This window comes from Pleuronectes platessa, chromosome 4 (assembly GCF_947347685.1).
Source record: "Pleuronectes platessa chromosome 4, fPlePla1.1, whole genome shotgun sequence".
Lineage (NCBI taxonomy): Eukaryota > Metazoa > Chordata > Actinopteri > Pleuronectiformes > Pleuronectidae > Pleuronectes > Pleuronectes platessa.
This window is the reverse complement of record NC_070629.1, coordinates 17,260,910-17,285,284: the sequence shown is the minus strand read 5'-3', so window position 1 is coordinate 17,285,284 and position 24,375 is coordinate 17,260,910. Positions and strand designations below refer to the sequence as shown.

Sequence of the window (24,375 nt, the reverse complement as noted above, 5' to 3'; positions counted from 1 at the left end):
TGTTTATGTTGTTGACGATGTCGTTCCCTCTGTCCATTCAGATTATACGGAGGAGCTGACGTGTGTCATGGCCAGTTTGGATCTGCAGGTTCTCATACACATAGATCTGTGTCATCATTACCTTCCGACCCAGCAGCCCAGCCCGGGGATCTGACCGCGCCTCCCCTCCCTCTCCCCCTCCCTCCCTCCCTCTCCCCTGGGTGTCCCTCAATCCTGGGCCCACCATGGGAGGATGCTTCTCCAAACCCAAACCAGGTAACCAAGACATTTCGTCACACTCACACATATCTCTCTGAGTCTGGTTAGTTTAGTCAAACACCAAACAGGCAGCATGTCAGCTTGTGTGGAGAAAAAACCGATGCTTAGATGTGACGTTAACATGGGGTTAAAAAGGTGCTGAAACCCCTCTATGGTGAGTAGCTGACACGTGTTGTTGATTGTGTAGAACTGTAGCAGTGGCAATGTGGTTGAAATAATTATCACAATATAATATTGATTTTTTATATATATATGTATCGCAATATGAAAATGTCTGCAAATCCACTTAAAATACTGTGATCAATAAGACATGTTTACGTCAGTGAGCTGTGTGCGTCTCTTGTGTGTTACACCTCTTCATATTCATAACTTCTCCTACTGCTCAGAATCATTCATTCGGACAACAGACGTTTGGAGAACAATAACATGACAACATCCCATCATCACATTGTGAAAGTCAAGATAACCAAACCCTAATTTACAGCGTTGAATACTTCAGGGGATAGTTTGTAGACTATGAACCTGAGTAGTAACGTCTACTGCTGGTGGATCAAAGTTTAAGTCTGGAAACTTGTACATGATAATATGGAGATACCACGACGGCAGACCATACCAACAACTGCTCAGAGGCTTTAGAACAAAATAATTTTCCAGTTTTTATTGAATAGTTCAGAAGTCCACAGGTAAACTGGAAATAAAAAAAACTAGGTCACTAAAACCAGAAAAATTACATATATTCAGTCGATACAGTACAGTTTGTTCAGTTGACTCCTTTTCAAATCACAGGCTGCTTCCAAATCCTGTTATTCGTGTCCTCTCAGCCGCCTCTGTTTGCTGCACAGCACTTTGTGTGGGAGGAATCTTTGTGCTCTCTGGATCATCTTTGGTCAAGAGGATTAGAAACTGAGATATGAATTTTAAATTCTGACACTGTGTGTGGATCCATGTCAGTGTTTGCTGGGAGTTAGCGAAGATGCCTCAGTGCAGACGTGCAGGTGATAGTGTGCACGAGGAGCTGCATGTTCATAGAGTCTGAGATCAAATCATCTGCTCAGTTTGTGACGTGGAGACGAAGAGAGAAAGATGAAGTGATGTCTGTGTTCAGGTGACAGAGGCGGCTGACTATCACAATGTGATGTTCAGCTACTGACGGTCTGTGACTGATCAAACAGTTCAAATAGTCTTAAACTCAGGGATCCGACAGATTGTCTGTGTTTTATTGATTCACTCAAGGAAACTGAGAATAGTCATAAATTGTTAAAAAGTCCATCCTGCTAAAAAAAAGAAACTCTGATGAGAGAGTGAACGTTTGTTTATTTCTGGAGGCGCTGCCTGAAACATAAATCCAACTTTATATAAAATGATATTAAATCACAGACCATATTATTGTGTTGTGAGGAGAAGCTTTAGGGAATGTTCCAAATAAATGTTCAAACATTAGTGAAGAGTAATGTAAAATCATATATATATATATATATATATATATATTTAAAGAAATAAAAACTAAAGCAATAGTCAGTTTATTAGGGACACCTGGCCATGACTAATGCCGTCTGATACAACAATCCTAATATAAATTCTCCCTTCATTGTGTTGAAAACTATGAATTCACTTTGGAGGATGTGGTTTGTGTGTTTGACATTATGACATCATATGGAGAAGTGTTTCTATTCTTTAGCCCATTGTCATTAAATGGAAACAGTATTAGAAGAGCACGTCAGTGAAGATCAATAGAACAAAGTACTGATCAGAAAGTTAATGAAGCTCTTCTCTGAAAATTAAAATCATCATGAGGATGGAGGATTTATGATAATATTCAATTGAAGTTTATTCAAGAAAAGAGTAAGAGGAGCAGAACACAACAGATACATATCTCTTTTTAAACACATTCGAACATTTTACTGTGGATCATATGCTATGGTTAGTTTAAGATTATTCTCACAATTCATTATTTTATAATTGTTCCAGGTTGTGTAACTTGGACATGGAAGAACATCTCAATCACCATCCCAGGGCAGACGTCACTTATATCTTCAAATTGTACTCCTGAAGCATTAAATTAATAAAGATAATTTATCTTTCTATATGATAACATTTATCTTAGGCCTAATCTAAGCCTCGGTCTGAAGTGTGAAGTATAACTCCTGATGAATATACCATTCATATATAGTAACTCGTCACATTTAAGTGTAAGTGGGAGTAAATTAGCACCGTGACAGGATCTACGGGGGAGTTCTTGTAGATATGGCACATTACCCTCTTCATTTTCATAAAAATGTAAAATGAAGAAAAATGTAAAAATGGAATGTCCGAACACGATGCTATAAATGTAAAAGCATCACAGAAAATGATGCTTGGTGCTGAGCAAGATATCCTTTTATTCCCAGTGATTTAGCCGCAGATGTTTGAGCAGCAGCATCAAGAGATTCTCTTCAGCTGTGGAAAGCTTTCTCTTTTTCTTTTCTCCTGCAATTGCACGGCCACTTTGATTTTCCATTGATTTTAATTAAGACTCGCTCAGCAGGAGAAAATTCCTGCCAGATTACTGTGTAAGCACATTTTTCCAGCCCAACAGATAAAGCCCGCTGCAGTGAAAAGTGAGTTACACAACCGATTCTTACTGTTCAGAAATATAAAAAACAAACAGCAGCACATCACATGTCATCAAGGAAAAGTGAATGTCTCCTAAATATATAGATAGACTTTGGAAATAGGAATAAAACACAGTGGGTTGAAGAGCTACTCTCATAGGTTCTGCGTTAGTGTCGCATTCTTTAATGGGAATCTCATTATTCATGGGAATTACAGCTGCATTCAAAGGGAACATTATCATCTAAATCATATTCTCTAACAAGAGATGAGAATTTAAGCAACGGTGTGGGGAATTAATAATGTATTATTAGTTTAAAATTTACTGGTAAAATATTCAGTTACAGTCTCCATCTTTGTGTTTTTACAGTCACACAAGTCAAATGTAAAACACATTTATTACTCACATTCTGACTGTTGTAGATCTTGTCATGAAAACATAGGGTCTGAGAAATGTGGTTCTGGAAACTGCAGCCTCTGGTATAGCTGCACACCCCTACTCTTAACTGGTGAATATGAAAAGCAACAGTGTTAAACCATTTCTGCCACTGCTATGGATATAAATGATCTGCTGCTATAATATAATATGATATAAAGAATGTTTGCTAGAGACTGTGGATTTATATTGAAGTGCAGTGGAATGGTGTGTCTGTGATCCTAAAGCAGGGAGAAAAAAGGAAGCTAATGTTTCCCTCACACATTTCTCCCTTCACCTGCTTCCTGCTTTCATTTGTTTCGGCCGTGGAGTTGTCAGACTCAATTTGTCCCTGAGCAGTAAACGCGTCTCTCGGCTGAAAGGCAAATTACTCCTCCCAGTCACTGGAGCAGGACTGTAATAATATAACATCACAGATATACAGGAATAATGAGGCTCGATCTACTGGTGATTGGTAGCAAATATGACTACAGCAGATTTTAAATTGAGAGCTTTACATCCTCATCTCTACAGCTGATGCTACCTACAGGCAGTGTGTATTCAGATGTGTTCTAAGTGAGATGTGTCTGTGTTGTGCAGTTGAAGTTAAAGTGGAACTCTCTCTCCTGGACAAAGAAAAAGAGGTGGACGGGCTGTCCCCCAACGGGAAAGCGAGTCCCTTCGCCGACTGCAGACCCAACGGGGCCCTGGGACACGGCTCTGATGACGACTCCACCCCGCTCCCCCCCTACCACAAGCCACGGGACTACGTGGAGGCCTCCGTGTGTCACGTTAAGGATCTGGAGAATGGACAGTAAGAATAGGACAACTTTCTTTCTTTCCCCCACAACACAGAACACACACTCCCCCCCCACACACACGCATGCAGGGGTTAATAAAATGATGTGCACAGCTTGGATGTAAATCACATCAACATAAATATTTCCCATGAAAAACTAAATAAATTTAGAGGCAGTGACAGGATTATATTGTTTGTCCAGCAGAGAGCGCTGAAAAGCTCAGATTTACCTTTAAATTAAATCCAATCTTCACTTTATATAAAAAAGGTAAACAAGGCATTTTTGCTAAATAATCATTTTAATCATTTCAGATTTCATGATAATGCTTAAATCTAGAAACGCTATAACAGTAGAAAAACTAGAGAGGAATCAGTGATTCAGTGAAGCCCCTCAATAATAAAAAATAAAATTCTAACATTAAAAAACATCAGCCACTGGTTCAGTGAAAATTCTTAGGAAGTCTTGCTGTAATGGCTGCTTTGACTGTTTCAATAGATAGATAGATAGATAGATAGATAGATAGATAGATAGATAGATAGATAGAGAGATGCACTTTACCTTTATTTGGTAACTGTAAAGTTGTGGTTACAGCAAAGTTTAACAGTGAAGGTTTCATCCAATCACAGCTCTGAACCCACAGACACCTCTTTGTTTGCGTGTGATTGACAGGATGCGAGAGGTCGACCTGGGAAGTGGCCGAGCTTTGCTGATCAAAGAACATGGGGAGTTCTCCGCCATGGGACACAAGTGTCCCCACTATGGAGCGCCCCTCGTCAAAGGTGAGTGATCTCTTCTGATTTTGACATTGGTACTATAGTTAATATACTGTCATATATTTGATTCACTTGTCATTTTCTGTTACGTAAGGTGTGCTGTCAAAAGGACACGTGCGCTGTCCCTGGCACGGTGCGTGTTTCAACATTGCAACAGGGGACCTGGAGGACTTCCCTGGCCTGGACAGCCTGCCCGTCTTCCAGGTGACCTTTCCCCCTGGTGTTGTAACGCCTTTTTATGTCCCTAAGCACCATGTAAGAAAGTGTACAAGTCGCTCATTGTTGTTTGCTCCAGGTCAGAGTTGAAAAGGACAAGGTGATCATTCGTGCAAACAAGCAGGTAACAAGACGTGGAATGGGAGATTTTCTTAGCAGGGTAATAAACGGAGCACCTGATTGACCTGAGATCTTTCTCCAAACATTTCCAGGCTCTTCTGTCACAGAGGAGGTCAAAGCCCATGTCTCGATGCTCAGCAGTCATAAACTCCAGCACCGGCTTCAGCCACGTTCTCATCATTGGCTCAGGTGTTTTTCTCCCTCTTCATTTGCAGTTCTGTCTGTTTACTGAGCCTTAACTTCAGGATCGCCTCTTACAACTCTTTCCTTGTCTGCAGGTCCGGCAGCTCTGGTGTGTGCAGAGACACTGAGGCAGGAGGGCTTCACCGATCGTATCGTCATGTGCACCATGGACAGGCATCCGCCGTATGACAGGACTAAACTGAGTAAGGTTTGTACACAGCCCCCGACCACTTACCAGCTGAGACAGAAGTGAGTCTGCCAATAAAGTTACGTAACAGACTGCGGAGGAGCTGCTGCGGTCAGTAGTGCTGAAACCAGAGCTCTCTGGTGATCAGCTTACAGCAGCAGAGCTGTGCAGAAAGTGGTTTCTGTGGAAGTTGACTGACATTAGTGATTCAAAAAGAAATGACTTATGGGATATTGCTTGATAAACATTGGTTTTCATTTATTTCGCATCATTATTTTAAAATTGTTATTGACTGACTGCTTTGTCTTCTTAATGTCTAATGACAGTTAGGTATCATTTAGGTTGTTGTTGGTCTCGGTTCAGGTCTTTAGGCCGTAATCATAAAATAAAACTTCTACTATGTTTCTGTTGGACCACAAGTTGAACAGGGAATATCTGACAACTACGACACCACTAGGTCCAGTCAGTGAGCCTAAAGGCCGGCGCATGCTTCTGCGTTTTCACGGGCCCGCAAGAGCCCTTCCTGGCGCCTTACGTGCTTATGTATCTCTTCTTACGTGCTTTTACGTGCGTTGCCCCATTTTTCTAACTATACGGCAAAGCTCTGCGAGCCTTACTTAAGCCTGAAACATGCTTCTGAGTTTTCACGGGCCCGCAAGCGCAAGAGCCCTTCCGGGTCCCTTACGTGCTTATGTATCCCTTCTTACGTGCTGACGGGCGTCGCCCCACTTTTCTAAAATTTACGGCAAAGCTCCGCAAGCTCACTCAGCCCGCAAGGCTGTGATTGGTCTGCTCTACATCCCTTCTGGAGCTGCATTTCCGGTTTCATGCCTCATAATACAGGCAGAAACAACGGGAGATTTAGAAGAATGAATATGGACCAAATAGAAGAGCGTTTGGCAGAAGAGATCCGAAAGTATGTCCACTTGTATAACCCGTCACTGACTGGCGTATTTGTCCGCCTGAAAAAGGCTACAAGGAGCCGCAGTAGCTATGTAAATAAACAATCGATGAAGAAGAAAGAAGGCGTCTCTCAGGTCGTCTTCGACAAAAAGCATTACTCCGCCTAGTGTTCTGGCGCGGAATTGCTTTGTAAGACGCGCAACGGTTGGGGAAGCATGAATGACAACGAGTCCTGTGACACAGCTGCGTGAAAAGCCGCAGACGCAGTTCCAGAAGCATGCGCCGGCCTTTAGAGTTATAATACAATCTTCTTCAGCTCGTGGATTCACCCACTGTTATGCAAATATAGGACTCTTCTTCCATCTGTGCTTATTGGAGACAAAATGCTTTTTTTCCCCATTCCTCCATCGTGTTTGAGCCTTCTCGTGTATGTCAAGGATCTACAAAAATGTAAAAGCCCAATTTCCAAAGCTCCTGAAAGGCCTCTCCAGTTGTCCGCCTGATACTGTCACATCATTGTGATGTCATCTTTCACCAAAATGTCCCTCATTTGCATGACCGTCCTAGCGGCTGGTCTTGCACGGCCCTCGGCGAAGCCTGGTAGGCGAGAGGGGAGTCCGATGTTACCTACACACGCTGGCAGCTGGCCAATCAGAGCAGACTGGGCTTTATCAGGAGGGGGCCCTTAAAGAGACAGGAGCTAAAACCAAGTGTTTCAGACAGAGGCTGAAAAGAGGAGTTGCAGCGATGTTCGAAGACAGTGATGTTTTTTTTCCGAACATTTCAAGAAATAACCTAAATATTAATTATTAACCTAAATATGAGCATATATGTCTTTTATGACTTGAAAGGGTAAGTTGATGCATGAACGTGGAAATAAACAAAGAAAAGATAGATCATTTTCTGTTCTCAGCACTAACTTGCAAACCCTCAGTCTCTCGACAGCACAGCAGAGCAGCTGAGATTGCGCTCCATGGACTTTCTGCAGGAGCACGACATTGAACTGCTCACAGAGAAGGAGGTGAGAGCTGGAAAACACTGATTAATTGGGGTTAATGACATGAGTATGGGTAATGGTCCTTATAGTCTATCAAGTAATTTCATTCAATCAGGATTAATCACGGCTTTTAAAGTTTTTAATATGATATTTAGGCAAGCATCCAACCTGCTAACTAACCTGCTCATTTCAGGCTGTAGCGATAGACGTGAAAACGCGATCTGTGACATTTGAAGACGGCCTGAGGATGGAGTACAGGAAACTCTTTATCGCTACAGGCAGCAAGTAAGAACACAATTTTTTTTATTTACTGAGATTATAAATATATAATCTAACACTTCCATTTCCTTCTTGAAAGACCCATACCAATGAGCTTCAGAGGCAAAGACGTCAGGAACGTGTTTCACCTCACGACGCCTGACGATGCTAACAGCATAGCGAGGCTGGCCAACAACAAGAACGCCGTGATTGTTGGAACGTCGTTTGTCGGTGAGAAAAAGACACATTTAAAACGTGCTTTGCTTATTTAAGATTAAAGTTAGTGTTTCATCACCACAAACGGCTTCAGTCTCGGCAGTAACCCATTTATCATCATTCATCATCATCTATGGGTTTGAAAACTCTGTCTCTGAAGTTTTTCTAAGGCCTTTCACAGCTGGTGGGTTTAGATCTTACCTCAAAGACTTAGAAATGGTCTAAACAGAAACACATAGGTTCTCCCTCTTGTGCTGTACGTTACAGATCACAATCACCCATCCACACACACACACATTCACAGAGCTCTTGCAACACGTACACATACAAGAATTTTCTTTCTTATTAGAGGGATAGTTCACCCCAAAATGAAAATGCACTCATTATCTACTTACATCGCTACGCCGATGGAGGGGTGGGTGAAGTGTTTGAATCCACAAAACACTTATCAAACATAACAAAACAACATAAAAACACAACATGCCTTAACATTGCTCCTGTGGTGTCATCCAAGTGTCAGCAAGCCCTGACTTTGTTGTCCATGTCCAACTGTACACATTTGGCTTCTCCATTCATTCATCCAGGTTTTTCCTTTAATTCTGTGTCACTTTGCACCATGTACGACATGCCTTAATTGTTTTTTGTTGTGTTGGCAGGTATGGAGGTGGCTGCAGCTCTAACTGACAAGGCCCACTCGGTCTCTGTCATAGGGATCGAGTCCGTCCCCTTTAAAAAAGCTCTCGGGGAGAAAGTAGGGAAAGCCATAATGAAGGTAGGGACGCACTCCTGGGAAATCAAGCTGTTTAGCACATGAAGCATCCCCGCAATCCTATCATCAGCACTATCCCTGAGAGAGAGATAGAAAACCTACTAGTTAAGATGCAAGTCATGTTTTTCTGGTCAATACTGCAGACGCCACAAAGGGGAGTGTTAATCTCCTCTTTAGCAGTGATCGATCATGCAGGCATAAGGAAACCCAGCCGTGAGTTCTCCCTGTCGCTGCTTTGTATTAACGTGTGCGTGGTGTGTTCTGTCTCTGCAGCTGTTCGAGGCCAACAGGGTGAAGTTCTACATGTTGAATGAGGTGTCAGAGATGATTGGCCATCATGGACAGGTATTCAGAAAGTGAGAGAAACAGCATGACATGATTCTCGGAAGCACAACCCTCCTCCTGTTCAATATGCAGTGAAGATGAGTCTGATTAGAAACACAAGTAATTAAAGCAATTGGTGGACGTGTTACAACTTTAAATCCCCTGGAAATTGAATCTCCAACTATTGCTGATTAGAAATTGTTGGTTAAAAGTCAAAGCTCAAGGTCACCGTGACCTTAAAAGACACGTTTTGGGCCGTAACTCAAGAATTCATGCACTAATAATGCAACGTTTTCCACAAATTTGATTGTAAGTACAAAAGGTGAAAGGTCAACTTCACTGTGACATCATCATTTTCTGCATAACCACACGCTTACTAACGCAGGAACAAAAGGGCCGATTCTGATCATACACTACATCTTTTCTTAGTAAATCTGTTAATTGAAATTTCAAATCACACATCGAATAATTGTCCATTTCAGAACCCCACACTCCCAGATCCTCTATACATTAGAGTGAAATAAAATAACACGGAATCAAAGATAGACAAGAAATAAATGAATAAATAGATAAAACAACAAGACCATTGAATTAACTGCTTATATCATATGTGTCAGGACAGATATTCCTAGTTTATTCTATAGAGTCCTTCCACTCTTTTATTGGACCTTTGAATAAAATGGTGAAGGCTACATTTATTCCACTGTGTGGTAAACAGGGTGTAAATTGGAACAGTGGAATCATTGCACCATGTTTTATGACACCACAGTTTTCCCTCTTAACGATGTAAGGACAAAAAGAAGCAAACTGAAAGCGGGGCTCTGTTTTTCATGTTTCACAGCTGAAGGAGGTGCTGCTGAACAGTGGGAAAGTCCTGCGGGCTGATGTGTGTGTCATCGGGGCAGGTGATGTCAGACATGATCTAAACTCCGTCTTCTTTCTGCAGTGACATATTGTTACAGTTCATGTGTGTTGTTGCGAGCTGTGTATTCAACTGGACATTATGTAAACGAGTCCTCTCTCCTGCAGGAAGTGTTCCTGCAACGGGCTTCGTGAAACAGAGCGGCCTCCACGTCGACTCCAAGGGCTTCATCACCGTCAACAAGGCGAGTAACAGCAAACTGCTCTGCACAACTAAAGTGTTTGCATTCCATTTTGTTTTTATTTATTTTTTTATTTCCCCCCTCAGATGATGCAGACGAATGTTGATGGCGTCTTTGCCGGGGGAGATGTGGTGATGTTTCCTTTCTCGCCACGCAACAACAAGAAGGTGAACATCCCTCACTGGCAGATGGCTCACGTACATGGTGAGTGTGTGACTGCTGGACCTAAAGCTCTAGTGACTTATTGTGGCGATGGTGTCCTGTACATGCTCAAAGACAATATCAGATTGAAAACGTACATTTTTTTCTTCCCACCCTGACTGACAGGAAGAGTGGCAGCTCTCTGTATGATGGGCCGACCAACTGAGATGAAAACGGTGCCTTACTTCTGGTCCGCCATGTTTGGGAAGACCATACGCTACGCAGGTAGGTCTGAGGTCAGCGTCCTGAGGCCGACGTGCTGCCAGACAAAGGGGTCGAAAAGTTGCAGCTGCCTTCAAACTGTCAAACTAAACACAAGTAGCCTAGAGACCTGATCCAGTGTGAAGCCTGAACTGGTTTTTGTTTCTTTCTATTGGTGAAGGTTACGGAGAAGGATTTGATGATGTCATTATTCAAGGAGATCTGGATGAACTGAGATTTGTAGCTTTCTATACCAGGTAAAGCTTTTTATACGATTGATTTTTACTTCATCAATTACACTAGAATATATAAAACAAAGCAACATTCTTTTTAACTGTATTTGTGAAGTAATTTTAATAATTTGTTTCTGATAATTGATTGTTTCTCTTTGTCTGGTCCTGTGCTCCGGCTATAGGAGTGAGGAGGTGGTGGCTGTAGCCAGCATGAACTATGATCCCATTGTGTCCCGTGTGGCCGAGGTCTTAGGGTCCGGAAAGACGATTAAGAAACGAGATGTGGAGTAAGTCTCCTTCCCAGAAACCGGTCACGCTTACAATAGCCGTTCTTTAGGTGTTCTCAAGTTTTTACTGTGAAGAAAACAAACAAAGTCACTCGACGAGCTGTGGAGCTTGTGACCGTGGTCACATGGAGAGAGTATTATACAAGCCAAACGAATTGACTTTGAAAAGAGTCAGAGGCCTGAAAAACAATCACAGCAGTTGTTTTCCTTCATGAGTGACACTTGGTGGTTAAATAACCTCCTGATCATTTCTATAAAGATTTTCTGGAAAAACTGTGTAATTTATAACTAAGTAGGAATGATAGACACAAACAGTTATGAGACCATGTCTCAAGTAATATTTCTAATTTGTTTGCTTTTAACAAAGAATTCAAAAATATATGGTGTTTACATATTTGTGTTGAGGTTATAATAAGTTGGGAGCAGATAGAACAAAATGTTTTATCTACCAACTATAACAATACAATATTGGTGTAATCATAATTAATATATCACATTTAAACACAATACATAAACATATAATTGTAATATTATGGACCTACCCGACCTGTGTAAAGTGTTGCTATATTGCTATTACTCCACTCTACTGTAAATATCTGTGTGTTTTGTCTCTGTGCGTTGAGGGTTTGATTTGACTGTAGTGTTCTTCATGTCTTTCATTTCTAATAATGCAAACCAAAAAAAAAATTGAAGGATGTTATCACGACTTGGCAAGTACGGAAAAAATACAAACTTTTCCTCTTTTCCATTTCACTCATAATGAACCCATGCAGGAAACCGTCACTGAGGGACTTGATGAACGTGTGTGTACGATGTGTCTCATGGATGTTTCTGTCTTGTAGGACTGGAGACATTTCCTGGTTGATCGACAAAGGCTCTCAATGAAGGGCCAAAGTCCTCTGGACACCTTAATATGGACACTAATGGTGCTGAGACACTGAGCAGCTATCCCAGTCTGGACACACTCTCTCTCTGACACACACACGGCGTGAGACACACTCCCCTGAGGACAACACTGAAACTTACCTGTGTTCCTGAGAGACATTATAACGTGACGTACGGAGCCGTGCTCGATCTGAACACACACGGACGCTGTGTCTGCAGATCACAACAAAGCAATACTGCTCTCAGCCTCTGTGCTGCAGCGAGATGTATCTACCTGTACACTTTGTTTATAAGACGCCAGGGACAGGCATTGGCATTTTGTACAAATAACATTGTATATAGCTATAATCCTGAATGCACTGTAACAAATATAAGAGCATACAGTTGGAACTGAGTTGAAAATGAAGTTTTAAATATCAGATTTGGTTGTATACGCTCGCATACAGACCCTAGATCTGCATGGTTTCACTTACTATAACAGGAGATAGGGAAAAGGAAATAGGCCCCTTACACAGAGATATTTCAATGTGGATGCATCAGCAAACACAAGGTTATGTCTGCAACAAGTGAGCAGAAACCTGAATGCAGCTTGCAGCAACTCACTAACACACACACACACACGCACACACACACACAAGCAGCGCTTTACAACACACCTCTTCTTAGTGGTTGCCTTGCTCATAGATTACACAAATGAAATTCTAATCATTCTTTTATTGTACACTAGTGCTTGCACAGTAGAATCATGTATTTTCCACAGATATCACTCCATTAGAAAACAATCCATTAGTATTTAAAGGTTAGTTTTGATTGCTGTCACCTCCAGGGACTTTATTTGTTACCAAGTCAGGGAACTGAGGTTCGAGGCCGGGACGTACTGGGGTTACTGGTCCTTTCTCAAGCAGAAATGAATTTGTTATGTTAATATCTATTTTCCCCTCAGTAATTGTAATTTCACAGTCTCTTATATTTAGAATTGCTTGTAATGTGCCGAGGGGCTTCGAAGCAGATGCTTGATTACATCGTGGTGAGCTGCTGATCTCAGAACACTTGAGCTCTGACATTGCATTTTAGAAAAGCATCGTTCTTCCTACAGATGAGCCTGGAACGGCATTTTTATAACTAAAACTTTGAAATAAAAGTCTTCCAACAATAAGCATTCAGTGCTTCTTACAATCATTCGGTGTTTTTGACTTTAATAACCACAAAAAAAAGAAGAGTCCAGAGTTAAAGTATAAAATCTTTAATCGCTTTTAAGGGAGTTACATTGAGTTTGCATATTTCTTTATTTGAGTCTTGTTTATGAAATAAAGTCGCTAAACAAGCCAAAGGACTTCAGGTTTCTGACAATGAAAATATGTTTCTAGAAAAATACACAATATATAGATTTAATTTTCACAAATTTGTAAATTTAGAAACTTATAAAATATGAAGTCCCTAAAGAGGAGGACACCTGGGACACCTGGCAATCTAAGACACACAATACAAACGGACATAGTTCTCAATAATATTGCAAACAACCAGTTGAGATGTTTCTGCATTTTGGGGGTCAAAGGTGGGGGGGCACTGATCCAACCTTTCCTTTACTGATACCTCAAATCAGGGTCTCAGCCAATACAGCTTATTTATCCTAGTTTACAATCTATAAGCCAAACATCAATGGATGAATGTAACTGGAAATTAAAACACTAACTATTCTAGTTAAAACTCTGGATAAGTCACAGCATTAAAAGTTAAGTATCAGTCAGACTTGGAAAAGACAATATTGGATCAGTGCGTCCCTTGTAAAAAAAAAAAAGCTCCTTAAAAAACACCTTGAGGTGAATAAATATTTCTACAAACACTGGATTGAAGGCATTACATGGTACACGAGGGATTCATTAATACAACTAGGAGACACACATCAGTGCAGGGACTAACTGTTTTACCAGTTGTAGTTTTACTGTACTAATCACACAACAAAACTGTAGAACACATTCTTTGGAGGCAGGAGGAAGTTTGCAGCTGTAAATCTAAATCATCAAAATTATGTAGAACAATGTCCAACTATGTTGCCTGAGTGTTATCACAGCATTGGTTATTGCAGTTATTGCAAACAGTCAGAATGAAAAGACATTCTTGTATCTTGACAGACGACATGACAGGACAGACATCAGGACGGTGCAGTGAGATCTGTGGACCACGATGAGAACAACACAATGATGATTGTTGTTAATAGCACCTGCAAGTTGAAGAAATTAAAACGAAAATGAGAAAAAGTCAATTTGTAAACACTCCACTTCTCTCTAATATAATTTATGCTCTCAAAAAATATCTATTCACATTATGATAAACAACTACAATCACAGTTTCCCCTTGAACTCAATGACGGAGGCACTTTTTCATTTTTAATCAGATCTTGAGATGATGATGATGATGATGATGATGATGATGATGATGATGATCTCGTCTGCATCAGAGGTTCCAACGGCCGACTGAGGAAAAGAAAATACTGATCATTAGAGAAAGAAATCAAGAAATTACATACATTTTTTTACAAATGACGCTTTGATGAGTCATTTTCCACAAAAAAACCTTGAGGCAATATGTCAACAAATCGATGTACCACTTGTCTTCAGCCTACCTGGGGTCAGAGGTCATATTCTTCTGCACACTGCTGGAGGTACCATTCATACAATTTACCCTGTGGAGCAAATTGAACTGTGTGAGATTCACAATTCTGATGTAAAAGAACACTGACATTTGTGTTAATAGTAAGCAGTTACATTTTAGTTCTGGGTCTTTAATAGAAAACAATAAAAACAATAAACTGAGCTTAGAGCTGATGCTTAAAACTCAAATTAAAGTTTGTAAAATCGAATAAGGATTTAACCTTCTTGGTTTTGACAATATCCTGGATATAATCGCTGTACTCAGTCATCACCCTCTTCTCCTTCTTCGTCAGAGTCTTGTTCCGTTGGCTGCGGATGAAGAACATGAGAACAATATTTAATCACAATTTCAATAATCTCTTCCTCTATGTGTGTTGGTAGAAATGTGGGAGCATGTTTAATTTGTGTATCTTCGTGACATTTAGACATTGGTTTTAGTTTAAGTTCCGTTTGTGTTTCTTACCCTGCAAAATACTTTGATAGGAAAAGCAGGAGGTAACAAAAAGCCCCAAAAATGATGACAAACAAGACTTGTCCGTCCTCTGGTAGCCAGTCCCATAAATATATCACAACTCCCTGTGAGGCACATGTTAAACAGGCTGTCAGTAAAGCAAGATCACAAGTAATAAGTACAGAAACTAAAAATAGAAGTTGTTTTGCTACAATGTTATTACTTTATCTATCAGCTGTCACGCTCTTGTGACAGTGTAAAAATGGAAATGTAAAAATGTTACTTGGACTTACTGTGAAGACAGTGAGGGTCCGAGCTGGGCCCCCACCCAACAGCTCCCCCAGCTGCTCTTTGGAGAAGGTGCTCACAATGAAACTGAGGATGAACAGGAAAGGAAGGAAAACGCCCAGAGCCCCGCACAGGAAGGAGCGAAGACGCACACGTTTGCTGTGAGTCACATCAGCCCTGCATGTTCACACAGAGAAACAGGGTTTTAATATCACGTTTACTGCACTGCATGATATAATATCTCCTCCATAACCATTATATAGTTTATGTGCCCATTTTTTAAGTCAAAAGATGTCAAACCTGTCCTGGGCCAGTCTGCTGCTGATGGTGGAACAGATAAGGTCACAGTCTTTCTCCAGCTGGTTCAGGGTCTTCTGAACGGCCTGGTTGATGGTTTTCTCAATGGTCAGGCAAATCCCGTCGATCTGGTTCACACACCTGCTCGGCTACACAACGCCAAGGCTCGTAAGTGCGTCAGTTTAACAGTGAACACACAAAACATCCTGTGCATCTCAAAGGCCTGGAAACTCCCATGAATAATCCTGAGGGGAGGGTGACTGACAGTCATATAAACTGCAGTGAAGACACTCTTGCTCAGCAAAAATAAATTGGAGGTCAGGGGGGATGCACAAATCTAACATGCGGAGCAGAGCTTTGTGGCTGTAGATCACAAAATGGTGCAGCAATAACTCAGGCCCGGGGCAGCTGTTGTCAAAGGTGGCTGATCAGAGGGCATGGTTTACAACCCCTGGTCACCCTGAGAGTGGATAACACCCTCGGGCCTCCTTCTGCAAAATGAATCATCCTGTTCCTGGCCATCAAGAGCCACAAGGAAACCTGGGGTTGGAGAATTTAAATTCAAGGATAATCAATGACTGCTCAAGCCCCAGGGTGGAGGAGAGCTTTAATTCCAGGCCCAAGACTTGAGATCTGAGGGAAACACCCACTAGTATGTAAATCATCTCAGTATTAGATGGTTAATCAGTTTGTAAAACTAGAGGAAGCAAGAAGATCCCAAATGGAATTACTACTGTAAAATAACTAGTAAAAATAAACCAGTGTATTTACCCTCTGTGGGTTGGGGATGTAAATTGTTGGCATATCAAAACCGCATTTGTTGAGACCTGGACAGCGACACAGTTCCTGGACAATCTGCATCATCACCCTCTGCCGAAAGAATAACACATTGCAAGTTTACCTTTTACCGAGTCAAATCAATCAAAAAATGTCAAACATGGAGTGAACTTACCTGTCTATCTGTTTCCTTCCCAGCTTCATCTGCCTTACTCAGGTAGAACAACACCTTGTCTCCACATTTCTCACTTAGCTTCTCCACGATGTTGAGCGTGCGCTTGCACAGCGCCTGGCCCATCGGGTCGAAGAACACAAATATCAAGTCTGCCTGTTCTCCTGCACGGAAAAGAAACAAATCAGTCACCAGAGGAACTCAACCGCTCAGCACTGGAGTAACACGAGTCGGAACTGTCAAACCATACCCAACCAGGTGATGGCGCTGTTGACGTTGAAAGGGTAGACCATGTCTCCATCCACCAGACCCGGAGTGTCCACAAACGTCAAGAGGCTGAACTTCTTCTGCTTGGAGGTGGAGATCTCCGCCGACAGGTAGTCCATGACACCTGGAACATACAGACGCTGTGTGTGCACGATCGCTTCCACAGAAACAAAGATGCTAAATGAAAAGGTCGAGTCCCTGTAGAGAGGGTGCCACCTCTAATGACTTTATTATCATGGGCTACTAGAAGCCGCAGTACAGTCAATACTTGGAGACCCGGGGGGGAAACGCAGCGGCATCAAAGATCAAGAGCTTTTCTGATTTCAGCTTTGAAGGATTTATGCCCTTTATAATCAAACGTCAACAATATGCATGTGAGCTGTGAACATGCACGAGCACAAGTCTTAATCGATTGTTGTTGTGAGAGGCAGCAGCAGCGGCCACACCCTCGCAACTTCAATATTAACACAGGAACACGTTTGACACGTCTCGGGTTTTTTACACCGTGCGCTATGCGGAGAGATGTGTTGTCATGGTTACACACAACAGCTCTTCAACTGGCAGCTTTAGTGGGGGGTGTGGGACGTAAAGCTAGCCAGTGAAGAACGACTGTGAGGCAACGCACTGGGAGGCTGTGACACTCCACAACACGTGAGCCCGAACCCCCGACAGGCTCCGTGCACCAGGGCAGCATCGCTAAAGACATATATTGACTAAATGAATATAAATATAAACAAATCCCATCCTCCCTTTACACACACATACAAACACATACATGCACACACACACACATGCCCGAGATAACACTGAAGCTGTTTCATAGGAAGAGGCAGGTGTCAAGGTCCAGCACAAATCCCATCCTTGTGCTGCAGCGAGCGGGTCCACTGCTGCTGGAGCACATTAGCATTCCCTTGTGTTCCTCATACACTGGCGGGGCCACGATATCAAAGCATCTTCCTCCTATCACATGGCTTTAAAGTGCAATCCCATTATCTATCAACATATCGAGACATCTCTGTTATGTGCAACATGGCTAAAAGCCTCTAAGAGATGATATCTGTGCAAACGTCATGGAGAAGCTCTATGGTTTATCCTTCAGTTAGTCACGATTGTTCAAAACATACACATGCACATGTTTGCATTGCTAAAAAGACAAAAAATAGCAACTTTGAAATCCTGCTCAAGAAATTCATCGACTTTGACTGAACTGATTCCCCAGAGTCTCCCGAAAGCTGCAAAGGAAACGGGAGCGATACTCGCCCATGGGTGCTAAGTTCCTCAAGTGGCTGTAACTGAGAAGGCTACACCAGAGATCCTGTGCACGAGCAAAAGGGCAAAGGCTGCAACAACACTCTGTCGACCACAACTTAAAAAGAACTTGTCGGATTAAACAGATGAAAGACAGAAGAGAAAAGATGCAGAAGCCAGCTAAAAGACCATTTCTGTGCATGACCTAAACTCATGACAACAGGTTGATAAAAAAAAAAAAAACAGTACGACACAGTAAGATATCCTGTAAAGCAACATTAAGAAGTATTTCCAGTGAGACCAAAGTGTGTGACAAGCAGCTGCTCCCACGTAAGGATATGTATGTCGCTTTTCTGATGAGTCATCCGCAGCCGCTGTGACACCTCAACAACTCCCAGAGTCATGGTGCATATTTCCAGATGCGGAGATGAGAGGGAAATAAAAGGACTCCAGTGTTTTCGGCAGCAGCGGATTGAAGGTGCGTCGGGCCTGCAGAGTGGAGCTGTGGCTGCTGGAGTCTGGGCTGTGCCGTCTCGAATGGCCGTGACATTTCTCAGAAGCTCCTCCTGACTCCACTGCACTGCCGTCGATGGGGCGTGTGACTCACGCGCCATACCCTGAGCGCTCCGGTCCGCACCCGGTGAACCCTCACTCTCTCTCTCTCTCTATACGCTCACTGTCAAGCCACACACATACATTACTGTCTCCCCTCCCTCAACCCCCCCCCCCACACTGATGCTCCCACTCAGGCAGCAGGCACACCCAGGCTTTCTGCACGACCACCTCAGCATCCGGAGGCTCCTGACGCACGGAGAGCTGAGAGCAATTCTCTTAAAAACAACATGCCACTAAACACGGCTCTTTTATGTGAGAGTAATCTGGGCTCACAGATCTCAGGAGCGACTGGCACGAACCTGATTACAGGCGAACAGGGGGTCTGCTTTATAAACACTTGATACGTCAGGACTGTGACTCAGCGTTGAATCATCGAGGTGAAGCACCTGCAACACGACCTCAAATCACAAAAGACCAGCCTGACCTGAGACCATGAAACCCATAAATAACACGTCATGAGCAGCGCACGGTGCTAAACAGCCACAACAGCTGCTGATGTTATCGATTAAATAAGCATTTGATATTGAGTTAGCTTTCTTTACAATAGCAAAAGCACTCAAAGGGACAACCCTGTGTCTGCAGCTCGTAATTACATTCATCTCCTGTCCACTAGTCCAGTGCTTCTGCAGCATCTCCTGCTGTTAGAGCAAATCTGAACACTTGGCCGTCTCTTTAATCCTCTGAACTCTTTCATCGTGACGCCAACAGAAGAAACGTATCAATAGAATAGACACAAGCGTATGCATTTATGTGTTATATGCATTGGCATTCATTAGAGGTTGTAGTCAAGTTAATGAGACTGGGATGTCGGGGCTGATTTTATTATTGGAATAAAAGGTTTGAAATAGGGAGGGAGATACAGTAGCACTAGATTTAGTGAATAAAGCTAAACTGTTGTACTATGTGAGATCTTTAGACATGTTTCTGTTGTGTGATGCATCCTATTAGGAAATCTGCATGCATACAGCATCAATACAGGAATATGAATATGGAGTACAGGATAAGACGCTGCAGTACAGTAGCTAGGCCTGGCTTTGCTCTTGGCAGCAATCCTACTGCATGTGAAGTAAGATCGCTGTGAATAGTGTCCTGCACTGGATGCTAAAAGAAGAAGGAAAACTTACCTTTGAACTCAAGAAGCGGTCGAAAGTGCGGGTAGAGATGTAGCGTTGCATTTCCCTGTGAGAGAGGAATACAAGACAACGTGAGAAAGACAAATACTACTCTGCAGTTTTTTTTCCTGAGCTCCCAACCCTCTAAAGCGGAGTCCTCCCTTCCTTCAGTACTTGGTCTTGTTCTGCAGCTCACTACACCTGCTATAAGCTCTTCCTCTACATAGACGATAATGCTTCCACTCTGCAGTCCTGCACTGCAAATATATTATTCATCTTCATCACCTTCACCACAGCAGGATATGAACAGAGAGGCAGAGGAGGGAGAGGATGAGAGCGGATAGAGAGACAACTCTCTTCTCTCGAGCCTGTTTATATGCTCCAAAGACGCCTCTGTGTGTGCAGGGGTGTGTGTGAACGGGGTTATGTGTGTGCGTGTGTGTGTGTGTGTGTGTGTGCATGTGTGTACACAACAAAGCGTCTCACTGGAGCAGCATACAGAATGAGAAATCACCACCGACTGAGGGAGTGCCTTCACTTCACTACACCCTGACACCGGGCCTATCGCTTCATCGACCTTTATGACTGACTGCAGCTTCTGTCCCCGTTACTGGAGCTCAACATTCAAACCTGACAGAACCTGTCATATGAATTACTGTTACAAACACTGATCACATATTCAGGCAATCAAACTGAACACGCCAGGTTTAATCAAGGTTCCATTTTCCAGCATCAGTTGGTACGGCTTCATGGAGCTTTTTATCAGATCCTACACACACTGAATACTAAGTGCTTACACAACAGTGCTGGACATGTTCTCCTGCTGTTCTTACCGTCAGTGATTCTCTTTTGCGGCCGCTGGTGATGAAGGTGAACCCCTGCGTTTCAATGGCAACGCCTGTTTTCTGGATGTGCTCTTCCACATACCTGAAATGACAGCAATCAGGTGTCGGGTGTGATTAACATTCCAAACATGGTTTCATTTCTAATATTGCATTTATAAGTGAACCGGGTCTGAGTCAGCAGCTTAGGGTGATTAAAAGCAAAGTATCAAAAACGTACATTTAAGAGACTCAAACGATACAGGGTTTTTTCCTCGATAACTGATCATCGCTAATCCAATTGTGGTCAATTCACTTTCTGTCTCTCGACTAATTAATGTCTAATACTTTAAGCACTCACTCAATTAAACTAGGCTATTGCCTGTGTAAACACTAAAACACAACCTGCACAACTTTAACCCCAAAACACCCACAGACCCTGAGTACCCCCCACCTCCACTTTAAAATATGATTGACAGCTGTGCTCTTCATGGAGGTTGTTCAAACCCCTACCTGAACTCAACTGAGGGGCATATCTCTACTAGACTAGACAGTTTCTGACCCTTCAAACAAAACACCATCTGTGTGATGGAGACTATTTTAAGATAATCGTCGAATTAGGCCATTATTGCCAGTGTTGCTCTCAATTAGCATTCAATGAAACAATGAGCAACAAAGCATGAATTATGACCAACTGAATCTATCTGTCTTTACTTGTCAACTTTGTACTTCCTACAAATAATCTACAAAACTGATTCATTTCATTTAAACAAAAGAACCATTTTAAAAAGTCATGTATTCAAATCAAAGTCCTGTCACAGAGAAATCTCAATCAAGCAAAGGTCATAGTGGGATGGTGCCGAGCTCATTAAAAACAGGATGTATTACCAATTAATGAAGGAGCTCTTCCCTGCTGAGTGGTTTCCCATTATCATCACAATGATTTTCTTTCTGGGAGGCAGGAGGCGCACCCCGAGGCTGCTGGCTATTTTCACCAGGCCTGGAAACACACACACACACACACACACACATACACACACATATAATAAGGCATATTGCAATAACGGTAACACTTTATTTTTAATCATTTAAGATTATTTCGGGAGAATCTCAGTAATTTGGTGAGATATACATGTGAAGAGAAATCGTTCAACAAATATATTTCCAATAAATTACATGTGATTATCTGTAATATATTACAGTTGCTTTTCAGAATTTGTCTACAGGCAAGCAGAGGAATTTATGTGGGATAAAATCAAGAGAGATTTTTTTCAAAGAAATAAAGTGGGGCTGAAATATTTTTTGTTTGACAGAAAAAAAAGTTTTATATATATATTGTTTTTATATCTAAACCTTCTCTTGATCCAATTTCACAAATGACAGAATTAGTTATTTTTTTCTATTATCAAGCATTATCGTGATAGCTGCGGTTCTTTAAGAAATGTATATCTTTGGTAAATTAACAAATTACATAGTGCCCTCTATGAAACTCACAGCAGAGCCAGAGGCCCGAGGCGTGAGCGGGTTCCAACTGCTGCAACTCTGTTTAACTGTTGACATTTAGTTTTTTTCTACAGAAAGATTCAAAACTCAAAATGACAAAACGGACACACAAGTTGTCAGCAAGGAGATACAAATACTTCTCCCACAAAGAAGAGACACAAAGACCCCCGGAAACTCATGACAACTACACACACAAACAAGTACAAACATGCACATAATGAGCAAACAAAAACCACACAATTACTACAAAGAAACAATTAAGATAGTGTAAAAGAGACTCAAAATAACAAAGAAAGAGACTGAAAAAGACAACAGCCGACAGTCGAAGGGATTTTGCTCTTCGGTTGTAAGGGGGGGATGGGGTGGGGCTGGGTAATAATGCCAAAAGATAAAAACGTTCAGATACATTTTAATCATGTTAACCCCAACCAGTCGCTGCTGATGGCCGCCCACTCTGGGCTGGTTCCGCTGGGGGATTCTTCCAGTTGATGAGGGAGTTTTGATCTCCACAGTCGCCAAAGTGCTGCTCATTGTGGGAAGTGTTCCTCTATAATATTTAAGGTTGTGTGAACACTTTACTAATCTGAGGTAGAATATGCATGTAAGCAATACATTGGTATTTAACTTTTGTTATATTGCTATTGATGAAAAATGTATTGCAATAATTATGGTTATCATTTTATCACTTAGTCATAGGCCTTTTATTAACTTCTTGAAAGAGGTTATGTTTTCATCTGCTGCTCAACCAATTTCCCCCGAATTTAGTAGAGGGGGGGGGGGGGGGGGGGGTCGATTTGGATGCAGATAAGAATCCAGGACACGTTATATACTTTCTCTGTTTAACGGTTTGAGATAAGATGTTACTTCATGGATCTATTGGGGAAAAAAATATATTTATGATTGTGTGAACTTCGGTGAAGATCAAAATAAAAATCTGTATCTATGGAAATTGAGTGTAGTTTCACAAGGGTATATATATATGTTGAATATAAATGTCGGGTCCTGAGTGATATAGTCTTTTGAGATCAGAGAGTGGCTTTATTATCCGTCCATGGACCATACACTGTGGTTATTATTTAGTAATACCTGTAAAAAATATCATTCATTAGTCTGGTCCAGACACTGAATGGTTTATAATAATAATAGCGTTATATTTCTGTCGTGTTTGAAAGTAAAGCATTGATTCATAAAGGGGAGAGAGAGCAGCCACACCACCACCGTGTTACAATGTCATGTGAGTGACACTGACAGGCAGCCGCTGCTCACACACACACACACACACACACACACACACACACACACACACACACACACACACACACACACACACACACACACACACACACACACACACACACACACACACACACACACACACACACACTATACGAACAGCTTCTCTCCTGCAGCACAAACTTCAGCCTGAGCCCCTCCTGTCTCTAGAGTTATATAACAGCACAACCAGGTGTGTTTCTGCTTCACGGTCCTAACTCGGACTAACTCGGCCGTTGACTCGGGTTAAACCCGGGTTGTGTTATTTACCGTGGTCGCTGTCCACATACAGACTGTGGCATTCCTTCAGGATCCTCTCACTGGGTGTGGTGATCGCGGACTCCAGCGGGTTGGCCACACACCGGTTCTTTCTGGACGACATGATTCCACCGTGCCACCACACACCACCTCAGCTGTTCCCTCTCACACCAGGGGAAGAGTTTCACCGCTGCACAAAGGCTCCACCGTGCGGATGAAGCGCCCCCGTGCGGTCACCGTCTGCCAGGACACCAACTGTCAGACTGACCAGGATCATCAGCAGTGTTTTTTCAGTGTCTACGATTTAGGTGGAGGGGATCTATTGGAAGATATTGAATATAAGATAATCGTAGTTATTTTTTCACTAGTGAGTTTCATCCAAATTGTAAACAAATTATGTTGTCTTTACCCTAGAATTAGCCCTTTATATTCAAATAATTTATATTTACCATTCGGGTCCTTTCTACGGGGGCTGCCATGTTTTTTACAGTTGCCCAAACAGGACAAAATAAACCCCTTTGGAGTTTTTACGACAATTTTCACGTTTGGAAGGGGGGGGGGGTGAGGTCAGGGGTCTTTAGCTGCAACATACAACTTCAACTTCAGATGTCACTAAATTCAACACACTGAACCTTTAATCCCGAACACAAGGTTTGCCTGATTTTTAAGATAGACCTGACAGTTGGATACACAACACATGCTTGCTTGAGTTTCAGCAACAAAAA

At 42.1% G+C, this 24,375-nt stretch overlaps 2 protein-coding genes across 3 annotated transcripts; one reads left to right on the top strand and one right to left on the bottom strand.

Moving 5' to 3' along the window:
- The first annotated feature begins 4,724 nt into the window (after positions 1-4,724).
- Positions 4,725-13,164, top strand: LOC128438870 (apoptosis-inducing factor 3). The gene is made up of 17 exons (XM_053421617.1): positions 4,725-4,841; positions 4,930-5,039; positions 5,131-5,175; positions 5,264-5,360; positions 5,450-5,562; positions 7,379-7,465; positions 7,635-7,726; positions 7,800-7,930; positions 8,572-8,687; positions 8,958-9,029; positions 9,850-9,913; positions 10,038-10,114; positions 10,198-10,315; positions 10,439-10,537; positions 10,695-10,770; positions 10,929-11,033; positions 11,876-13,164. The coding sequence occupies exons 1-17, from the start codon at positions 4,733-4,735 to the stop codon at positions 11,916-11,918; spliced, it is 1,554 nt and encodes a 517-aa protein (XP_053277592.1). The 5' UTR covers positions 4,725-4,732; the 3' UTR covers positions 11,919-13,164.
- On the bottom strand, positions 13,146-23,826 carry si:dkey-98f17.5 (uncharacterized protein LOC569123 homolog). 2 transcript variants are annotated; one of them, XR_008338393.1, is made up of 14 exons: positions 23,663-23,826; positions 21,506-21,617; positions 20,630-20,723; positions 19,809-19,863; positions 16,805-16,945; positions 16,558-16,718; positions 16,377-16,475; positions 15,609-15,754; positions 15,314-15,485; positions 15,033-15,145; positions 14,791-14,878; positions 14,542-14,601; positions 14,296-14,392; positions 13,146-14,139 (listed from the first exon to the last, which is right to left on the bottom strand). XR_008338393.1 is itself a non-coding variant. In XM_053421619.1 (13 exons), the coding sequence occupies exons 1-12, from the start codon at positions 23,772-23,774 to the stop codon at positions 14,548-14,550; spliced, it is 1,347 nt and encodes a 448-aa protein (XP_053277594.1). In that variant the 5' UTR covers positions 23,775-23,826; the 3' UTR covers positions 13,146-14,392; positions 14,542-14,547. The 2 variants fall into 2 exon arrangements, 1 of the variants encoding a protein (XP_053277594.1); XM_053421619.1 differs by having other exon boundaries at positions 13,146-14,392.
- Positions 23,827-24,375: the final 549 nt, after the last annotated feature.

Coding starts and splice junctions, on each gene's coding strand:
- LOC128438870 (XM_053421617.1), top strand. CDS start 4,733: ATGCGAGAGGTCGACCTGGGAAGTGGCCGAGCTTTGCTGATCAAAGAA. Junction 5,563..7,378: donor ACAGGACTAAACTGAGTAAG/GTTTGTACACAG, acceptor GCAAACCCTCAG/TCTCTCGACAGCACAGCAGA. Junction 7,931..8,571: donor TGTTGGAACGTCGTTTGTCG/GTGAGAAAAAGA, acceptor TTGTGTTGGCAG/GTATGGAGGTGGCTGCAGCT.
- si:dkey-98f17.5 (XM_053421619.1), bottom strand. CDS start 23,774: ATGTCGTCCAGAAAGAACCGGTGTGTGGCCAACCCGCTGGAGTCCGCG. Junction 16,476..16,557: donor GGAAGGAAACAGATAGACAG/GTAAGTTCACTC, acceptor TTCTTTCGGCAG/AGGGTGATGATGCAGATTGT. Junction 15,486..15,608: donor AGCAGACTGGCCCAGGACAG/GTTTGACATCTT, acceptor GTGAACATGCAG/GGCTGATGTGACTCACAGCA.